General features: G+C 40.9%; 1 protein-coding gene across 3 annotated transcripts in view; it reads right to left on the minus strand.

Moving 5' to 3' along the window:
* LOC117154691 (uncharacterized) overlaps positions 1-23,368 on the minus strand; it is a 178,642-nt gene that overhangs the window by 75,087 nt on the left and 80,187 nt on the right. For all 3 annotated transcript variants that reach the window (XM_033329900.2, XM_033329901.2, XM_033329902.2), the window contains 4 exons: positions 9,671-9,906; positions 6,315-6,541; positions 3,305-3,606; positions 1,868-2,145 (listed from right to left, as the gene is read on the minus strand). In XM_033329900.2, coding sequence (XP_033185791.1) covers positions 1,868-2,145; positions 3,305-3,606; positions 6,315-6,541; positions 9,671-9,906 — 1,043 coding nt within the window. The remainder of the gene's footprint in view (positions 1-1,867; positions 2,146-3,304; positions 3,607-6,314; positions 6,542-9,670; positions 9,907-23,368) is intronic.

Raw genomic sequence — 23,368 nt, forward strand, 5'->3', positions numbered from 1 at the left:
CCTTTTTCAATGAACTGGCGAAGTAGAATTATGCGTGTGTAAACGTTGCTTGCAAAATTCCCAGCAATAGCATCGTTAAAGGATCAAATAATACCGAAACGATAAAAATCTCGAACTTAATTTCATAATTCTAAATTTACAATAGTGAAACGTTCTATTCGCAAAGAAATATCCGCATATACATATATCTTCATCGTTATCTAACAGTCTAACCCTGCAGCGCTCCTAAATTCAAATGCACGTCTCGTCCTCTCAAACTTCAACTTCACCCTTTCACTCGATTCTATTCCCCTCGACATCCTGCAGCCACTCGTATTTTCACTAAGCGTCGGCTAACGATCAAACAAACGAGCGCACTAATACTCGAACAGGGTGTCGAAGCAGCTTTCCAGAAGAGACAACTTTTCCCCGTTCCATCGAATCTGCCACGTGAAAAGACAACAAAAACGAGCGAACACCGCCAACGATTACGAATAACTTCACGTTCGCAGCGGAATGCTCGCCCGGGGATAGAAGAGAGTGAAAGAGAGAGAGAGAAAAAGAGAGAGAGAGAGAGTTACAGCTCTCGTGGCGAAAAAGGGGGAGAAAGTGCGGACGCGAGAGATCAGAGAGGGGTGCAGGGTCGATTCTAGCTTCGAGGGGTCATTATAGAGCTCTCCTAACCGGAGAACAGCCATCTCTTTGGTCGATGCCAGCCAGACTGTCCGGATTGACTGATGTTAGGTCATTCAGAGCTTCCTAGACCTCCTCCGGTTGCCTCATCGACGTGACGACGTGGAAGTCGAGAGAGGAGGCTGCTCTCGAGGCTCAAACGATATTGCACGGCGGATCTCGATACGCCTCATTACGCCAACCACTTTCAAAAGCAATTAAAACTGCCACGTTCTCCAAACTACCACGTTCATTTGTTCCAGCTATTCTCGCTGTCGTCGGTCATTTGCTCGAGTTTCGCGATTTCAACAACCCACGCGTTTTTCTGCCAATCGTTTGGTATTTCCTCGGTGTTTCGCGAGACACCGCGAGCATAGAGAGAAATTTCTCGGTGAAATCGGAGCGACGCCGAAGCAATTAAAAGCGTAGCCTTTGGTGACCCGTTCTTTTCATTATGATCACCGAGTACGATAGCATCGAGCAAGTCGTAATGGGCGGTTAAGGTTTAAAATATAGAGTAATTGATGGATGTTTGAGTAGCAATACCAGGAATTGTCGTGTCAATCTCGTTTTTAAGTGCATAGCTAATGAACTAATAAACCGTCGTTATTAACCCTTCGTCTTACGATCACTTTTACGACTACATTAAATTTAAAGCAAACTGTTTTCAGAAATAAAACCACAAGTAATATATATTTCCATGTTCGGCAGCTCGTTAAACGTCAATGCTAATGAATCAAATTTTCTTTATTAATATCTTTCGTTCTAACGGCTCCAATTATCATTATTTCGTGTCAGATATCTACCTTCTAATCGTAAATCAAATCGAATGATAACTTCTAAAAAATGCGAAATATATATGCAGCAAACTTTCCTTTAAATCGCGGACGATTATCATGACCGATCATCTAGATAAATCGCAACCGAAGTCTTCCTTTCCTGACGCGAATAAAACAGACTGACCCAACCTCCACTGACAATTTCGCGCTAAAAAAGCCTAACCTCGATTGGTTCACCTCTGTCATCACGGTGCAAAGTTTTCCCAGCGCCCGTGGCGCTTCTTATGAAACTTGGCAAACACTAGGCACCGCGTTTATTTGCCGTAGTAAATGTCGCAATCGCCATTTGCCATATTTACGGTTCTACTGTGCAGTTTCGAGAATAGAAAAATCCCCAAAACGAGCTAAGAAAATGTAAATACGTTTAAATGACTTACCTGTGCGTACTCTGCGCAAATATCGATCGACGATACGTAATTGACGACGTCCTCGATGGTCCATCGATTGACAGCTTGTCCATCACCGCAGGGCATGTGACCACATAGGGATGGACACCTGACTGGGGGTGGTGTGGTAGGCCGAGGGGTTGGTTTCGGCTTCGGAGAAACGCTTCCCGATCTCCTAGTTTCCGTCCTCTGCCTCTTCCGCGGAGCAAAGCCACCTGGACTCGAGAGATCCAGAGGACTCGTTACACCCGCGTCTCTTTTGTTCGCACCTGATTAAAGATAATTCACTTATCATTACGCGGTACTCGCTATCTAAGAGTATACTTTGTTGTTTATTCACACGCGAAAGACTTTTGTAAACGAATAGTTTAGAACGTTTAAAATAAAAAAGTTTCAGTTCCCTAAGACAAGATAATCGGTTTTAATCTACAAACGCATATTACTTTTATCGTGTGTGTGTGTGTTTGTTGTATTATAAAAAATAGGTGTAGCTCTCCTGAAACCATTCGCTTCCTATCTGAATTACATTTTTATAGAACACACAGTGTGCGAGTATTTTGCATTTATAAATTAAAACCGGTCGCATGATATCTCATTCGATAGAATTTCACTATTGAAGATTTTGGGAATTTGATTCGAACAGCCTCTTGCAGTTTATATTTAAAACGATTATAGTTATATATTTGCATTATATTGTTATATATTTGATTTCTAACATTTCAAGGTTGGCATTAGAGAAAATGTTTTATTCTGTATTTTCTTCTCTTTCGTTTCTGTTATCCTATAACTTGCTTCGCGTAGTAAATAATTGATACTTTAGTACAGTGTTTCAGTAAACGACGTGTAAAGTTAGAATTTACATCTGTTTTTAACTTTTGTGTCGAGCAACAGTAAGATAATGTCAATGCTAGCTAAAAATCTACTCACGAATTAAAAGAAGACTTCGCTTGTAGAACGAAATTGTTTGAACAGCTGTCTTCTCGGTTAATTTTCGCAATAAAATGGATATTCCAGTGATTTCATAACGAAACGACGTGTTACGCTCATGCCGGTCGGTGACAAACTAAACGCTTGAAGGTTACTGAACGACGCTCGAGTCTCAAATACGTGCGGCGTGTAATCAAAATATAAAAACGATAACATTTTCCGAGAATTTTAATAGCAGGTAATCAACTCTAGTCTATAAACAGTTTCGAGCCAGCTGCGTATTACGTTACATTAAAAATATTATTTTCTAACTGTGTCCGATTTCTCATCGCATGTATACAATTACATATTTCTACGAAATATTATTTAATAATATTAATTTTACAAATATTCGTTTCTTAACATTCATAATTCCATAATTGACACTCTAATAGTCGTAATAACAGATAATACAAAAATATCACGTAGATGTATGTTTCAATAAAATCGTGCGTAAGTTACCTTTGAGGTACGTTTCTAATTCTGCTGCATTCTGTGCTGCATTTGCAGTCCTCACCATGTGCAAAAGCGCTTGCGTCGACGACATATCTAACATGGGTGGGAAGACGGGGTTGCCAAACAAACTGTCTTGTTTCTGCTCTTTCGGATCCTTATTGGAAAGGGGTGAGGTGGTGGACACGGTTGACGGTTGCGGTGCACCCAACGGGGCCATCAAACCGACGAAGGGTGTGGCGCCAGTTTTGAATCCTGGGAACCTTGGATCTAAGCCTGGAGGATAGCCGTTCCTTGGTGAACTGAAGTAGCTGCGAATTTGATTAATACTCTTCGTTGATATTAATTTAGTAATGGATATTAATATATATACAAAAATTGATACGGCAATTATAACAGGGGATATTAATATATATATATTAATTAGAATGGCGAAAGTTTCAGCTTGGAGTTAATGAAATAATTATACGACTATCTCTAGGCTATCTCTGCACTGCATCACTGGAGCTATTAAAGGCAACGAGTTATATCAGCGAGATATCGTTAGTATTCTATTATCGCCCATGTCTGCAATGTTAATAAAAGAAGAGAATCGTTCTCTGAATGAGATATAATTTATAGCTGACAATTTGTGACAGTTTTAACCGCTAAACTAAGTATCAACGATTTACGATTTTACTACGCAATAAAAACGAGTATTATGCGCGCACAGATACGTATGGATATATTGTCCAGGATAATTGTACAAGAACAAATAAATAAAATTCTCTTTAATCGAACTCGAATTTCTTGCTTATTAAATATCTATCATCGTGTCTATTCTTGCGTATATCATGGACCAAAATTTCCTAAGGTAACACATTAATGCAACACCTAGCTACACGTCTCATAAATTAATCCTAAACGATTCTACATTCCAACGATGGTTAACGCGAATCTCGAAAATAAAGTTCACTGAGCACATCGAACAACATTATGCAATAAAATTTTTCAGCGTAAAGTACCATTTACTGGAAATTGCATTATAGAGAACGAATGCCCGTGTCCAGGCAACCAACAAACAAGTTCTCCCACGAAATCTCAGCTTTTCTCCACATTTCTGTTTATCTGAACGAAATATAAGATTATTGCAAATTATTGTAAAATCGATGCAAGAATCGATTCTAGAACAGTTTTGCAATCGATGTTACCTCCAAGATTCTACAATGCGATTCTCTGAAATAAAGATTCTACATAGTCGTTTTAAGAAACGAGATGAAATGGCAATTTCACGGATATTAGATAGACAGTGGCGTTTTTCGCAAATCTGCAGGGGATTTCAAAAGAAAAACTGACGTGTACTAATAATTTTGCTCATCGCGGCATATATTTATTCAGTGACTTGGAACGACCAAGGAGGCACTTTCTCCTGGAAATGCCACAGATCGCAAGCATCGCGAGGATCTCATCGTCACGCGGATCTTTACTCGGCCGATCAGAAGTACCTTCTGCCAGAGCTGGGAGTCTAGTGCCGGAAGCTGCGCGGTTGAAAGTCGATGTACACGTCCGCGAACCTGCAACCGGTTAGACGCGACAATATTCTACGCCGGCAAGATACTCTGTCCACTCTGGACGAGCATCGATATTTCAATGCGCGTAACAACACGATCAATATTTTCCCTTTCCTATGTCGGCTTTGCGCAGTGTCCTCGTCGAGGATCGCTCCTTACGTCTTTCCCATCGTTCCCACGTATGCACACGGAACACAGTATGAAGAATGTCAAGGCAAGCGTTATGATTCCCAAGGTCTCATACTCTCTAAATAGTACCGGGTGGCGTTAGCTGCGGCTGTTGCGCTCATACCGGATGATTGCGTTTGAGAGAATAGCTCGTTTTATGTGTGTTCGTTGCAAGAAACTGAGAAATCTTCGTCGATCTCGATCGATCGAAGTTCTTCTAACCGCCGAAATAGTATTTTTCGATCTTTTTCTCGTCATGATCTTCGATTAGAATAACTGAATAACCTTGCAACAAGCCTTGACGCTAGACTCTATCGACTCTATCAACTACTCTCCTCTATTCAAATGGTTTGCGTTTTTCCAATATTTCCAAATTTTAGCAAATTTTCACCTTTCAAGATGCATTTGAAGCTTGTTCGTTCTTTACCGCCAAATACGAGGGTCATCCAGAAAATAATACATTTTAAAAAGATTTTTTGATTCGTAACTTTCCATACAACCATCAGCTCTACTTGAACACATAGCGTAACATTATGCAAGTTTTTCTACATCTTCGTCATACGCTTCCGCCGCCAGTTCACATAACCTCGTCTTACGCAATATCTTAAATCATCGTTTTTTGCGAAGCATTATCGATCATGCTATAAGTTGACCAAGCAAAATTTTAAGTTTTAGAAAAAAAAAAAAATTCAATGAATATCATTTGGAATGAAATCGCATACACTTTTTTGAGTTCCTCTGTCACGAGTCATTGACAGCCTGAATACTTACGATCACGTACAGTTCTTCTCTTCCCATTGATTTCCCGCAGCCATAATCTTACCAATAATTCATTCGTCATCCTATCGCCGTCAACTGCTGTAATTCGGTGGTGAATTCCTTTCGAATGAATTTTTTAGCGTTCGAAAAGCGTAAAAGCGTCACCGGCGGGATTTTCCATCCGCATCGTCGTTTGAAACGCGTGGTACAACGACAGTGTTAGGTATTTAAGCACAAAATGTTGTACGACTTATATACGACTTATATAAACACATTCAGTCGTTTTATATGGCTTCTATACGTGAACGTGTAGTATAATGGACGATGGTAGTCTGGACGACCCTTGTAAATTTATATCAACTTTGCACAAGTCACGATGACAATTCACGTTACATTTTTTCTTGTTGCATTATAAAAAATAGGAAATTGTCTCAACTAATATACGAGAAAAGGAAGAAGATATAGAGCTAAGCTGATTTGAATTACTGCTAATAGCAGGGAATGGAGGCTAGATGCTTTCAGAGAAGCAGCAAGCTACTCACTCATTAGGGTTGGCGTTATTGTACTTGGCAGCGAGGCTTCTCATAAAATCGCTATAATTTCGTCCCATCATCTGCTCCATGTGTTTGAGGTGATGGGGTGGTGGTGGGCCCTCGGGTCCACCCAAGGGGGTAGCATTTGGCGGCGTTCCTGGGTGGCTGGAGGATGAGGGCGTCACGCTCCTCGACGACGTAGAATTATTGTCTGGTGTAAGGCGTTCTGTTTTAACCTGAAACACCAATATCAAACATCGTTCTTGAATATGTACATTCTGTGGTGAGACACAATTTGAAAGTCCACCAATTCGATTCCCCACTGGAATACAATTGGAAATCAAAGTTCATTGAACGTTTTGTTCGATATGCATACAAAAGCAAATTTCTTTTCTCTGACAATTTGTTCACGAGTTCCTTAATCGTCATCCACTTACATCCTTCCCTAAATTGGATATCATTTGGCGAGCAATTTTACATATAAGTCGATGAGCTTGTAAAACACGCGTAAGTGTCTCTTAACATTCGCATTGATACTTCCGTTTTAGCAGCACACATTTTATACACAATTCACGATACAAATTAATGACCTCGTAAGATTACACGTATCGTATCACAGGTCAATGTATCATTAAACACAACACATGTTTAAAAATAATTAACTAGAAGTAATAAATCATCCTTACGCTATAATACAACACATTGTTAAAAGACCCAATTAAAATGCAATTAATCACGACACTTGATCACTCGAACAGCTACCTCGCCACATCAATATAGAAAAAGCAGTATCCTTATAAAGAAAAAGAAAAAATAAAAAAAATCCCTAGTACCTCCGCTCTCCAATATCAAACGCATCAATCATCCATGATCTTCGCACTTCCACCTTCCACCGAGAAAACAATAAAAATCCTTGTAACCAAAAGGCAACTCTCAGATCGAGGCAAACGAAAAATCTTTTGAAATTCCATATCCTGTTGAAACCAGCACGAGCCACCACTCCGTCTCTGTCCTTCGACATGGGAAACGTCATCCTGAACCGCTCTAAGAGGCAGTTCAGGGGAGGATCCGAGCTAGCAGGAAATATCAAAGTGCGCATTAATTCCCGGGAACAGATTGCATCTGAGATATGGTAATGAAGGCAACGCGTGGCGTAACAGTTGACTCCTCTTCGGCGGCGAGAACGGCTACGTGACACCAAGAAGAACGAGACTCGATTGGCGTAGAATAGGGTCCCCGAGGAGTCCGAGGAGCCGTTCCAACAGACCACGGTAAATCTCTTTCTCGCCTCGAGACCTCTTCCTGACAAGGGGCCGGGGTTCTCGCAACGTAGACACGATCCCAACGTGTACAAGCTTCGAACGAGTCTGCTTGAATCGCTCGTCCACCCGTTTCTGCCAGTTTCTTGCGAAAGAAAAGCGACCAGAGGGACAGAGTTCTGGGCAAACGCGAGCCAGAGAACTATTCCACGATAAATGGAGAAATATTTGCCACCGTGGTCGATTTGTTGGGATTGATACAGGTCGAGGAGGATGGCCACGCTTTGGAGAAAGTAGGATCTTGGTGCTTGCCGCTACGTGCAAGGTCGAAGGTTTCTAATATTCCTTTCTGTTTTTTCTTTTTTTCTTTCTTTGGAGTAATTAGGCGAGCGACTGGGAAGACGAGATTGGTGTGAGATTACGAGCGATGAGGTAGGAGTTTAGTAGCTATAATTGCAGAGTTTAATACGTGCAATTGAAGAGAAATTACGATCTTATGATAAATTGTTTCGGTCCTCTTCTTCTCGTGTTTCTTTATGGTCGCGCGGGATATCGTCCTAGTGTTTCTTATTGATTTTGTGAGCCATTGAAAGACGCAATAAAGGCACGCAAGGGTTAAGTGTTTTATGGATTTCAAAGGAACTAACTATAAGAGAAAGGAAGAAGATGGGTATTTAAGAAACTTGTGGAATTGTCTATCACAATCTGAAATTCAAAATAAAGTAGTTAGATGGAACGAGTAGAAGAATTACATCATCCACGTTAATTACACAGTTCACCAATTAAAATATACCGATCAGATTAAAGTCGTCCATCCTTTCAAAATCCATCGATCAATCTGATCCAAGTCCAATTAACCCCGATCTCTTATTCATATTCATCGGAACGAACTCATCTTCGACATCCAAGATACTTCCTCCATCAGCAAAATAGAACAACATTGACGCGCATACCGTACTAATTAATGGATACATCGATTAAAAAGGATCAACAGCCTGGATCCATTAAATTCCAGCTTTATCAAGATTCCCTGTCAATTCTATCGTTGACTGTTGTTTCTACGCGAGGATCTTCATTGAAACGATGCAGGATAGTATTGCGTTGATGAGAAAGTTATGTCGAGCTCTATAAGAGTAGTGTTTTATATTCACAAAACGCTTCACTCCCAGCAGTTGTAGCTATAGACGTAAAATATTTTTACTTCAGAAACAATATTTTTGGAACAAATTTGAAAATAGTAAGTCTGTCGTTAATCATCATGCTTTCAAAAGAATTATTAACGTAAATTTTTCATAGCTTACTACATACCAGTTTTAGACAATTTATACAGTAATATTTATATAATAAATTGATTTACTTTTCTATTCACAAACCGACATTACTTTCCCATGGACCGGCTGGTAGCTGTGAAGAAATGTTCACGTGTCAATGGATGACCATTCTTCCCGAACGATGACCATCGATACTTCTTGGCCACCGAAGCGTACACTTTTTCCTTTTTCCCTCTTTCTTTTCTTGGCCTCTGCGCCGCGTTTACAGAAGCGTCGAACGGCCGCGAGGATGTCAGCGACGGAATGACACTGCGGCTTTGCTTGACATCGCTGCCATAGAGCACCGACTAGGTCTGCCTCGAACGGGACCGCTCGTGTACACGTGTATACGCTACCGCTTCGATTGGTAAACTCTATCTCGAGAAGTCTCCTTCAGCCTGTTCCCGATGGCAATCAAACACTCGAGATCGCGCTCGCCGCAAGTCTTTTGGATATTTCGAAGGCAAACAGCGCGACCACCATCGTGTGTAAAATTCCTCCAAGATTTTTCTTCCGTTTTCCTCCTTTTAAAGTAATTTTTGCAGGTTGAATTGGAATTAATTTTAGACGGACTGTGCGTGATTGCAGAGAATGCTCGCAGGGACGTAGAAATTTCTGGGAAGAGTATCAGGTGAGAAATTCGATGCATAAACCAGAATGACACGTTATCGACGATTGGAAAGATGATATCGCAGAAATCAATGGAAAAATTATAAAATGAAGAGTGCGAGCGGATAATTAATATTTTTGATAACATTAAAGATTACAAATTAGGTTACTCTTGGTACAAACTTACTTGAGTAGTGTCGAGACCATTCTGGTTCTGTCGCCTCCTTCCCCTTGGCGGTCTGGGGGTGGCCGCACCGGAAAGGTGGGCACCCTGGGGGCTTCCGCCCCTAGCGTCGACCGCTGTGTTCGCGGCCAGGGTGGCCCCGTCGGTATTTTCCGTGTGTGTGCCTAAATCGGTCGCCTCTCCACGATCGCCGCCACGAGGTCCAGAGCTTGCAGACACGTTCTCACCTGATACCTCACCTGCAGAAGAACGAATCGATTTGCTAATCAATCTTGCAGCCTTTAATATCAAAAATGGATGTATTATTCGTTAAGACCGATAAATATATGAAAATAGATACGAAGTTGGAATATTACTTCGATCCAAGTAGTATGACGCACGTGGGTCTGATAAACCAACGAATTTTGATTATCTATCGATTTTCGACCGAGGCATCTATCGGTATAATATCATTTTCTGTATCACCTAGCTTCTAATATCTTCCTATATTTTTAACAAATAGTACACCCTATTTCATCCTGTTTTTGGATTATTCTACACAAACACCAATTGCAAGTGTCTGTATCCTACCTGTCGATCTCCTTCTAACTCTTCATTTTCCCACAACAACATTGGCAAATACCAATAAACAATCCCGCCCCCATAAAACACACCGTCCTAAACTCATTATTCACCTTCCTCACCCTGGCCGTGGCAAATCCATCGAACTAACCACCTAACCACCCAACACAGTTCTCCAAGCCAGCAACAGCAATCCATCGAGCGTAGCCAACGGCGAGTTAAAGTCGAGCCCTCGTTCCGATCAGATAATCCATAAAATATCGGTTTCTCACGTGACGAGTAACTTCGTTTGCGAATACCTGGGCTACGGAGAGTCGAAAGACGACGTTACCCGCGGCTTCGCGTCAGCCGCGGCTCGTATTTCGGCGGTCGGCCGGTCGGTCGTCGTCGATAAATCCAACCTCGTGCCGTACGGTTTCCTCGCGATCCACTCTCCTCCTCTTCCTGCTCCTAACACCGGTTTCGTAACGAGGCGGTAGCCGCGGCCTGCGTCGTAAAGCTTCCTTAACGTCGCGGCGTGTAAACGGTGTCTTTCGACACCAGGAATTTCGATGAAATACGTTAAGAGGGATAACCGTATAGGACGCGATTACACGGCGACCCAGGCGAGGCGCCGCTAGGCGGAGAGACGAGATTTACGCCCAATAAATGAACCCGTCCGTGGCGCCATTATCTTCATGCTCGATCAGTAAAGACGCGTATCTGCCGCGTTTCTGAGACGTGCGCGAGTGTTTTAGGACAGTCAAGCTTTCGGCCAGGGTGTACGAGGAATCAAAAGAATGATCAGATTTAAGGGAAGTGGTGATGAGAGAGTAAAAGAGAGAGAGAGAGGGTCCAGGTCACTGGCCACATTAGCTACCAAAAATATCCAATAAATTCTTGCCACCGTTAAATTGCCGGAATTTTATGGTCGGCTGTAACTCGTGCACACGGCCGAATTTGTTGGACGATAGGATCGCGATCGTTTCAAGCGATGAGAGATCCTCGTGATTCCGCTTCGTGTCATTGATGCACAAGTACACGTATGAGCGCTATCGTTCGAGACGAATTCGATGCGTGAGTTAATTTATAAGGCGGACTTTCGAGGATTGGAAACTTTTTATCGCAGATTGGTTACTGATGAAGTGGTAGTTCCTCGAGAATTATATCGCGGGATTAATTATGTATCGTTAAGAGCGTTTATCGCGTTCAAAGTTATTTATAGTTATTTGATTTCTCGATTCTTAATTGGCATTGGAAAATATGTGGGTGATCGACAGTCTAGGTCAGATTCGGATAATGTTGCTTAAAATTTAGAATGATTAATTTTATGTCTAACGCTAATATATATGATATCGATAATTAAATTCTCGATGAAGTTTCTCTCTTTGTCTAGATCGATCGTTTCGAAGAACGAGGCTTTAAATTTTCATCGCTATACTCTGAACGATCGTAAAAAAAACTAACGTGAACTCGTTTCCTATTAAAAGCCAGCATCTAATAGAATTTTGATGGGAAGCTGTAAATATACTACTTGAAAACGATGAAGTCATTGGATAATGACTGTCATAGAACTGACTTTTACGATCGATGTTCCCTCATCCAGATTCTCCGTTCCCTCCATTTTCTCCAGGTTTCCTCGTTAAACCGTGCTAGAACTTTACCAATTTCAGAATAACCATCCCATAGAAGCTGTAAAATCGGTTTAATGTGTATCTTCACACTTACGTGTATTCGCGGCGCATCGTAAAACACGCTTTGCCGTAATTTAATGCTCTCCGATCTTATTTTACAGCATAAAGGATCGAGCGGGTTGAAATTGAAAAGTTCTATAATCGAGTGATAGAGAAGCGAGTTGCTCGAGGTTAAGAGTCTCGAACTCTCGTGGAATTTACGCTTCTTCCTCGATGATCAATATTTCCGTTAAAAGGGTGATTCTTCACTGGGTCTGCTCCTCTAATTAGCCTCGTTGAGTACAAAGTTAAAATTTCATTACAGGCTTGTTTCATAAAATGGCAGAGGAAATTGAAATTCTAAAATGTAATTGTATCGCTGTTTAGATAAAAATACCACCGAGAAACGTAATATTCTTTCTTTCTTTCTCTTTTTCTTCTCATGAATTGTTTCATGAAAATTATAAGAAGACGTGGGATCGCCACGAGATATTTAAAAACGACGAAAATATTTTCGTAATTAAAATTTTCCTATGTTCGAATTGGCACGTTGTTTAAACTTATCTGAAAGAAAGCTCATAAAATTTCGTGCGTTCCCATCGCGCATGCCGTCACGTTCTCTTCGAAACATACACTGGAACCGCAACTTTTATGAGCGCGGTAGCAAGGCTAAGTCACGTACCGCAAATATCATAACTCGTATTACGGAACTGTCGAAACGCCAAACTATTGTTTGCCAATGGTTCCCTCGATTCTATACAGTTGTTTGCGGATGAGTGAAAAATTGTTTGTAGTTACGATGGTCGTACGCGGAAAACTGCAAGTCAGCACGTGAATCGTTTCTAAATCGTCGACGAGCTGTCTTCAAACATTTGTCGTTTCCACGTACCGGAAATGATCGTGAAGAAAATAATGCAACGCTATAAATAGCTTCGTTATCGTCTATTTCTATAGATAATTAATAATCTGATATCTTCAATCAATTGAGTAATCAAACCAAAAACTGACGTTTCAAGGAGATTTTTTAACAAAATCTTTTCATCAAAAGTTCTCTATCGAAAAAAAATGTTTTTTCGTTCAATTTGAAACAATTTCGAATCATTTGCATATGGAATTTCTCGATAATTTCGCTTAAAAGTAATACTATTAAAAATTATGTAAGATAAAAATGTTCACTTACGGATTTTCCATAGAATTCTTCTTCTCAGGAGCAATTACTTTGTATCCACACGAAACTTGCTGATTAGAGTTGTACGGTATTCAGTATCAACATTGAGAGAGTTTTACGTATAGAATTTGTGACAAAACTGAACACACCGAGTTCAAAGAAGTAAGTTTTCATAGCAGGTGAGTAGAGGTTCGAGGTGCGACGACACGCTATTGTTAGCTCGTATTAACACGTCGTTACGATATTTCACACTGAAGCCTCATATTGTTTCCGAGTTCGAATGGAAGAACTTTGTGCCTCCTACATGTTTTTACCCTTTCGTAAACAAAATCTCAAATATTGTTGCAATATATGGTAGCTGGTTTATTAACGCTTGGCTCAAAAACACAGGTGAAAGATACACAGACAGAATTGTCGAAGAAATTAGCAAGCAGAAATACGATAATTTTTCCTGTCTGATGCTGTGAAAGTTGTCAAACTTATCTGAAATCCAGTTACGTTTGGACAAAACAAAACAATCTCGATATGACGAAATAATAAAATGAATTAATAATTTAAATCGAATCAACAGCCAACGTGTCAAGATTCATAAATTATCTGATCCCAGTAACAAGCATAGTCCATGATTTAAACATATTTTAAACGAACATCATCACAATCTCGGTGTATTAAAAATAATTTCTCAATCGTGCGAGAGAAACGCGTTTCTCTATCAAACATCACAGGATTGCAGACAACGTAATCATCGCAGGATCTATAGAAAAATGTCGTTTAGACACGAAGACCCAGTGTGCACGAAGCGTCTTTTCACAGACGCGTATTAGATGGGTCGATGTTAACAGCAAATACGTTTCCACGCAGCGGTCATAGTAAAATAATGTGCACCTTTCCACGAAACAGCAGCGATCCGTTCTCGTCACGGCCACAGACGTTAACATTTTCAGTAGCGAGGCGTAAGTTACAGCTGCAAACGAATGTAGTGATATAAGATGAAAGCGTCTTCGATGTCGCTTGACATTTTAATAATGACGCGAAATGTATCTTGCTGTACGCTTCGTAGACCGGACACCTGCGTAGACGTATCGTCATGTCTCATAGACGATGCTTACGCTTCGTGGACAGTGGGTCTAAAGGTGGAAAATCGAAGTATCGAGAAATCTATCTATATTATACGCGGTGGGCATAAATTATTTCGCGAGATTATCGTTGAAACGAATTGACCCTCGAGGTCAAGAATAGAGAGTCTCGCGACAGGAATAAAAATGGCACCGTACCTTTTGGCTGACGTTAATTATTCCTCGAATTCGACGCTCTTTTTCGACGAAATCCACGCGAACCCGATTCGCTAACGTTTGCTCTTCGTTGAGGACACCTGAGACCAAAACGAGAGAAAAAGGAGAAGGGGAAACGATAATCGAAAGCCTGTCACAGAGATGACTGATCGTAGCTTGGCTCTCTTAAGAATCGTCTGGCTAGTGGAGATTGTTGCGAGTTCATGCTCGTTTCTAAATATAGCGAGAAATTGTGGAGAATAAATAATGAAAAGGTATTCGGAGGATGAAGATCGTTTCATGCGATTCAATACTTACTTTAGACGAAGCTTAACCGCGATTGTGCTTTAAAGTGATACAATTTTTGAATGAAAAGAATTTGAATGGGAAGAAACCTTAAACAGTTACGCAAAGAGTAATTATTCAGCAAAGAACTTTGAAAGAATGAAGAAACAGTTGGAATTTTTTAAGTGCAGACAAAGTTCGACGATCCTTCAATCGTAGAAACAGCGACGTTTTTCTTTTTAACTGGTTGTGTTTGAAGAGAAGTAGAAGAAAAAAGAAAGAAAAATAAACGTGTTGAGAAAACAAATTTCTTTGTCTTAGTTCTCTTACAAAGAACGATTGAAACAAGGTTTAGATACATTCGCATAATACAAATACATTTCCTCTTGGACGATCTAGTTCCAAGCACTTCGCCATCTGTGAAACAAAATTTACAAACAAATCAGTGGAACAACGAGAGAATTACCGAGTACATAACAATTGTATATTTCATATTATAACCAATGGAAAAGAAACCAGAACGTAGATCGCCTAAATTTCATGGAATCTCTCAGAATTTCAAACCACTATCCGAATCGATAAAATTCTAAATTTATGAACAGAAATTACTTTCTCCCGAGAAAAGTATCTAATATATTCAACACGAATTCAAAACGAAAGTTGACTTCGATTTTCCGCTTAATCCAATCTCGATATTACATACATATCAAATTGTGTTTAATATCGCCTGAGCTATAAACTTTTATAATAATTAATGCAGCGATGTAATAACGTTTCTCGGAGATTAGGTTTCTTAATATTTTATTACGGAGAATGTATCTTGTTCGATAAGGAAATACTGGAATTAAGCAACTCTGATGTACTTACACGTTTTCAACGATACTCTAAGCTCTTATGTTGGAAATAATTGAATTATGCAAATTCTACGTCGTCATTCTTAGCATATTTCGATGCATGAACATCGAGATAGTCAAAGTAGTATAGATAAAAATTACTCAACACGATTCTCGTGCATACGTTATTCGCCTGGACCGCACCCAATCCGCATTTGCATTCACAATCTTCACTCCTGCATCTCCGTTACGCAATGCACTGATTTTTTTTTCCAAGCCGCTGCAACACATTTCTCTGATTTTCATTCGAAGGCGGAGTAATCGTCGTTTGTAAATTCGAACAGAGACACGCTTTATACTTTCTTTCAAATCGAATAAAATCTAAACGATATCGTTTAATTCGCTTGATCGTTGATGCGTTTCGTCATTCACACTTATCACACCTGACGTATGTATGCATATCGCAGCGATTGTAAAGTTCAACAACTTCCTCCGGGTTCCAATGTTCGAGTGGTAAAAAATTATCGAAAACGTGATTCGTATCTCATTAGCCGGGATGATGTGACACGTCCTAACAAAGATCACGTAATTCGGAATACATTGCCGAGAGAATGCCGTGTTCTCAGCGAATTTTCTAAGCTCCCAAAGAAAAGAAAAATTTCGCAATTTAGTACTAACGTACGACAATCTCATCGTGTACTTTAAATATAATTTTCAACGCGAAACATCGTAATATTTTACCGATATAAATAAAAGAACGAAAGAATTTTATTTTCTTTCCTCTCAACCACGAAATAAGAACGTTCCACGACTTGCCTCCGAAACCATTACTCCGTCCAAAATGAGAAGCATCATCGTTGCAAAAATAAAGACCGTTTTCTTCATTAAACAGCCCTGAAAACCGAAACATTCATCATCCAAAGCCAATTATCTCGCAGGCTACGATTACAAGAAGCACCGACGAATATTTTTCGCGTGCTACTGACGCCACGGAGGTCTTAACCGAGACCAGTCATCATGATTAAAGGTTGAAACGCGAAAGAGCGGAAGCTGCTGTTTCCTCTGCGGCCTCCGCAAGGCTGGCCACGCCAGAAAAACAGCCGATGGATCGCTTGCTCCGCGAGGTTTGAACGCGTGCAGCACGCGTGCACGCACCTTTCCTCGCATATCCGCATCCGGGGTTAGCGTGGTGGTTAATGAACGATAAAGGCGGCCCTCCGCTGCACGTAGCCGGTCATTATAAATCCTCGACGCGACGAGCCATTATCTTTAAAACGCACGATTTTCTTCCTCGCCCTGTGTTAAACGTTTCTACTGTACGTTCTAAACCATTCGAGTTGAACATGGTGGAGGAACATTTGAATATAGCATTAATTGCAAAGTGTACAGCATCCGTATGTCGCTAGGAATTTAGTATTTTTATCGGATAGAATATATAGAATGGTGACAATTGAATTTGTAATTATAAAAGGGATTGTCATTAAAGTTAACAAGTATCTGGTAACTTACGGATGGCAATGGATCTCTTCACGACTTTTGTCGTTGTTTTCTCCATCTTTTTAGCCTTTCTCCTTTTTATTACGAGGTATTCAGAGAGCTATATAATGTTCTTGCTTTGAGAATACATTATTTAGACCGTCGTTGGCGCATAAGTCGCAAAAATTATGGGAGATCTGGTGTATGTAGATTTTTAGTGTTTGCTATCTTCGCAGAAGCTTCGTTAGCTCGACAATGAACGTGCTTGGAATTTCTTTCTCCAATCTCATTTTTCTACGGTTAATTTTAGTTGATGGTTTGAGTACCTGTAGCATCGATAATTATATGGGTTTCTGTTAGTTTGTCGATTAATTCCGCAATTCTAATTAGACAGAATAGAAGCCTCGAAAACTCGCTAAACCTACATTCGTACATTACATTAACATTACATTACATTAAACGTACATTACCAATAGAACGAGTAAAAATCATCGAGCCTCTCGATCGTCCTCGTACGAACGATCAAAAAGTTCTACAAAATTCTTCCACGTCGAAGATCTCTAGAACCCACTTTCTAACATTATTGCAGCCATTTTATTCGTTACGAACGATATCCAGCGCGTTGTATCCGTTGTTCTTAAATGTCGGTCCAAGAAAGATTCTAATCAAAGATCAACGATCAACCGTAGCAGTCAAAAAGCTGCGACAACTCTCCAACTCGTCTCATAAAGCTACTTTCCATAACAAACGACATTCTCCTGCAGAGGATTGGAACAAAATAACGTCGTACGAGCTCGCCCAAGATAAAACCTAGTGGACACCACCAGCGTCCGGCATTAATCGTCCTCGTAGCCTGTGGTGTGTCGCGGGCGACAATAATTACCGAGCGTAACGACCTTTAAAGGCCGGTCGAGGCCGTACCGTCGGCGTAAAAGAAACGCGAACGTAGGAAGCAGGAGAGAGAGATTAGTGTCGTGGCGTTAACACGATCAACGCACGGCGTCAGCAGCGGCTAGGGATCCGCTTGCGTTGTAAATCTGCCGTAAGTTATGCGCGACCAGGAGGGCTGGCCTGCGCCATTAAAGCGGGTTATGCCCGTTTCAAGTAGAAAATCATAAGTACCGCAAATACGCCGTTATTACTATAGACGCGCCACGAGCACGCCACTTACTTTGTAATCATGACTAATGCATAATGCAGTAGCCGGTGCGCCGGTTTCCCTCTGCGTATGTCATTCGCCGACGGTTCATGTGGGTGCGTGCATTCGTCCTGCGTTTGTACTGTTTCGTGAGTTCGACTATGAATACTTTCGATCGTACGAAACGCGTCCACGGCGGATCGATTATTTCGAGCTGAGAATTTTTAAGCGAGCTTCGATAGAAATTTATAGGCGTCGTCTGTAGCTGGCGAATCACGGTCGAAGCTTCGAGAACGAGACGATATCCAAGTATACCAGAACGTCTGTAATTTCAGCTTTTTGATCGCCGCGTAACGCCGATCTCATCGCGACCATATTTCACGCCACGGGATCTCGTTCTGCATTGGTAGCATCGCTGGGTGCTATCCCTCGGGATGCTCGCGTGTTTCCAGTGCCTTCACCTACTTAATCGTAATACCAACTTCCCCTTGCCCCTCGCTTCACTTTGTACGTTCACTCTCGTTACCGCCTCTATATCCTCGCGCGTTTATTGATTTTCGTGGTTAACGAGTAGCGTACGATGGTTAAAAGAAGTTGGTAGAAAAGAGTACACTTTATGCTAGTGATATTACGAACAACTGTTGAAGAAAACGTAGCCCCGGTTCCAAGCACTTTCCATCTTTTTAATTCGCTGCTCTTTTCAAAGTAGGTAAAACCTACTTGTGTTATCGTTAGTGAAGATATTTCTAATAAAAATGGAATCTTCATATTCGTATTCGTTTGTCGCCTATCATAAACGTTGTCATTCACAAACTTAATACCAAATTTACAGATTCATCATCGTACAATGAAAAATCAATTCGAAGAGAAACAAAAGCATAAACTTTGCAAAATCATCCTGAGACCTATTATCGGCTATTCGCCAGTCAATGCACAATCGAAATGAAAGAGCTAGGTTAACTTGATATAATAAGAACGCGTGTTCTTCTTAGCAAGGCGTAACCTTGGTCGTATGGAGAACGGCCGAATCAGCTGTTTCATTTGTGGAAGGCCTACCGCGGTACACAATGGACTATCACGTGACTGGCGAGCGTTTATTAGCCGAGGCGAGCAGAGAAAATACTCGGTGAAAGAAGGGGAAACGATAGAATTTATTACGGTTCTGGTTAATTAACATCCCTCCAGGAACACGCGACCGCGATACAGCGAGGTGTGTCTCTCAAATGTGGGACTTGGAACACGTGCTGGTGATTGAAAGCGTTCTCCCGAGGTGATTCTGTGCGTACGTGTGGCACACGATGATCCTACATATTTGATTTTTAACCTCGTTCGCTTACTATAGGAGGCTCTTACGTAAATATAATTCGATGAGCTAATTTATCGCAAACTTGCATATTATATTAGAGCGGAAAAATGCCTAGTTCTACATATAACAGTCTAATAAGTGAGAAGGAAAATCTGTTTTGTGAGAACGTGAGAAGGAAACATGAACGTTACGAATGTATAAATCTAGCTTTTCTACATTTTTACTACGAACGATAGTAGAGCTACTTTACGCATTATGCATATTTTAAAGAACATAAATATTTCAGACGTGTAAAGATATTTTATTCAAAGTAACTAACGTAAAAAGAAGAAAAAGGAAAATATCATGGTTAACTGCGAGCAACGATGATTCACCAATCTTTCCGTAATATCGAAGAAGATAGTTTGTTTCCAATAATTAATTCCGAATATGCAAATCGATATTGTATAAAAAAAACTCGCATCGATAGAATCTGTTGTAGGTGTACGTACATCGAGCAATTGTCCATGTCCTAGAACTGTATTTTTACGCAGTATCCATTTTGTTTTTTACTTCGAATGTTAATGAGATTTTTTGCCACGAGTTCTTTCTTATTACGTGTATCTCATTTTTACCATAGGCTTTGATTCAAAGAAACACGGGAGAAACCAACATTGAAAATTATTTGAAGACATTTTCAATTAACTGTTTTTCTTTAACATCTTTCAGTTAAGATACGTTTTGTATCCTTCTTTTCTTGAAAAGTAAGATTTACTTGTTTATCGTGCGTATGTGTGTTCTTCTTGCGTCTATTATTTAACGTTATGCAAGTAACATTTCATAATTAACAGCGCAATATTAATATATTTTTTGTACGAGACACTTTTTTGTTGCTTTAGGTGCAACGTCGGCATTAATTATCGATTTCCGGTAGTTGCTCTTGCACAAACAGAAATAAACAAATTATCGATAAATTCCCTATAATAATCCGCATCACAGTTCTTTCTAAATTAATTACAATGAATTAATTGTGTAATCAAGTATTTCCAAGTTTGCTCAATATCCTTATCCGGCTGTCGTTTTGCTCAAATTTCCTGTATTTTAAAATCTAATTTTTAATTTCTTCGCTCACAACTAACGTTAACCATACAAAGGTGAAATTATACTTGCCGATACTTTAGCGCCTTAACCAACGATAAGTATATTTACCTTATGGTTTTTTTAATGATCAGATGCACTGAAATTGGCCGTTTAACAGTGTGGCCAACGGAATAATTCCGCTAGCCGATCGTTAAACATAAACTTATAGTTAAGATTGAACTTCATCGTGAATACATGGTTTCATCACACTTAGTCTATAATCCGTGGCACGAGCGTGACTCGATATTACAAAGCGAGAACTGAAAACGTGGGTCATCGGTGAGCCACGACACTTACTGGGGCTAAAACTATCATTATGCAAACAAAGATATCCTCTCGAGTTGCTATACCAGTCATGCAGGGCTAAAAGAAGATCAAAGTGCCAATAATATCATAATCTCTGTAATCAAATATTTTAACGCGGTCGTTTTTATCATTCGGATGATAGTTTATAACTCGAAATAAATTCTGTAATTCCGTTCTATCCGACTGTAGCGCTCTATCAACTTAACCGACTATCGTGCCAACGCTATATTGACCCCCGATGGATTCCGAGCATCGTCACATGGAATCCGACGCTTCCACCTGCCCTCGATCGTCGCGGTTACAAAGCGAGCAACGAAAGGCTCCAGGAAGAAGAGAAGCAGCCTGTTCACCGTTTGTTCCGCTAGTGGCAGATAGCAGCGTACGGTGACCTCCGTAGCCCCCGTCGTACGAGCAGGCTACGCGAAAAGGCAAACGGAGAAACGAAAAGAGCAGAAGAAGAAGACGAAGACGAAGAGGAAACGACAGCCGGGGAAAAAGAGAAGGAAAGGTGCGTGCCTGCGTGACGTAGCTTTCGCAGGCCATCACGCATATGTTACCCTCCGTGAGGGGCCCTGTACGCGTTCACAATACGATCCGCGGGGTCATTCCACCTCTTCAGCTTCTTCGTATTCGTCGACGTCTCTTCCGTGGACGCTCGCGAACTTTGTTCCGCCGGTTAGCGCACGTAGGTGTCCACTTTCTATGGGTGGCACTCGCCGCGAGGGAGAACACTCTTCTAATCCTCTCGTCAGGGTCGCGAGCGTACGACGGAAGGACGTAGGTGTCGTGAATGCTGGGCGTGACTCGCGTGTCACTCCGACACGGATGAAGATCGACCGATACCGCGAAATACTATTCCAATGGAGGAAGTGGCATGTTTTGGAGAATACTTTTTCAGTTTAAGAGTAAGAGAGATAGGATGAGGAAGCATATCGTAGAAATTAAATATCGTTGTAATTGGGAAGTGGTTAGCTGAGTGAAGTTTTCTGTGAATTACGTGTTGCAATAACGACTTACAGTACAGTTGAAAAATACTTCGTTTGTTCCTTTAACAGGTTTCCGATAATAGCTTTAATAGAATTGCACAGAAATAGAATCTTCGAGTCGATAGATTCGTAGTAGCGATTGTACTGTAGACAGTGGTTTCCTGAGTTTCAGTGAATTCCTTTACAAAATCATCTTACAATCCAGCGAAACGAATATCTTTAGCTTGCAGTGACCAGGATCTACGACAACGAGAGCAAATCTCGACAAAACTTGGAGAAACCTCGTGAAATCGCGGAAATCGCGCGACAAGCGTGTAAAACGACCGACTCCCACGACTTCGGTCGTTTCGTGTTTCACCGTCTGCTCGTTCGGTATTCCAGGGCAAAACGTGTTACGTAATCGCTTTATCACGGCCAAAAGTAAACGGTACAGACGGTGGAACCGATGGAGCAAGCTTGTAAATTAAGGCGTTCAGTGGCGACACCCATTGACGTAACCTAAGCCTGTAGTCATACGCACTCTATAGAGGGCCCGTTCGATCTTCTTGTCGTCTACAATTTACCTTTCCAATTTTTGTTTTATTTTCTTAAATCTCCGAGTGTCTGAGTCTCTAATTTTCTAAGCACGGAGTCGTTACACATCCTAAAACGCCTCGGAATATCCTTGAAAACTCTCGAAACATATCAATTTAGCTTCTAGCCGATTTTACTACCTCGCTATATCTCTTCCGCCAACTATACAGCAAAGAGCAAAAAGAAATATCCACGTTTAGAACCAATAGGTTCTCTGTTGGTGTTTCGTTACTGGCTGCTGCTGAAAACGAACGTGACACTGTGGAAAATTGCAGGAGCGACGAGCGCAGAAGCATTTAACGTCGCGCCAAGATAGAACCGATTAGATATGCATCTAAACAGGTTAATAAACCACCTACACACACCGGTCCAATGGTTGGAACGTTTCCACATGCAGCCACAACTGGAAACCGAGTCTTTACACGTCCTGGCACCGTTTTCTCTCTCTTTTCCTCCGTCATTTTTTTCCTTCCTTGTCTCCCATCGGTTCTTTTTCTCTTTTCTGTCTCCGTCACCTTGTTTCGACGACGCGTGTTCCCTCTTCAACTCCGACGACCAGACGAGTTACGAGTACGAACGGATGACAAACAAAGAACGACGTAGATGACCTCGTGGACGTTTCGTGCACGAGCACCGATTAATACCGGCGATTCTCTCACCTGTCGCGTTCTTCGGCCGTAGGCAAAGACGTGAGAAACCAGTCGCAAGAAAAAGTCGGGGATAAAGTGATAAAATGCGGAAAATGCTTGCTACGGAAAGGAAATAGATAAGCAATGACGGAGGGATATTTTATGATGTCAAATGGGTTCTGTGACTCTTGTCTTGGGTTAATTGATATGGTAATTTTCGACGCTTTTAAATATCCATATAAACGCAAGGAAAATAGCGAGTGATTTCACGAAATCTGTTACGTAACTATATTATACAATCAATTAAAATAAAATAAAGAATCCTTCGTGAACTTAATTACAAGAAGGTACATCTAAAAATTATCGCAGAGAAAATTTTGGTCAAATAAATATTAAAG

Source organism: Bombus vancouverensis, chromosome 11 (assembly GCF_051014615.1).
Source record: "Bombus vancouverensis nearcticus chromosome 11, iyBomVanc1_principal, whole genome shotgun sequence".
NCBI lineage: Eukaryota > Metazoa > Arthropoda > Insecta > Hymenoptera > Apidae > Bombus > Bombus vancouverensis.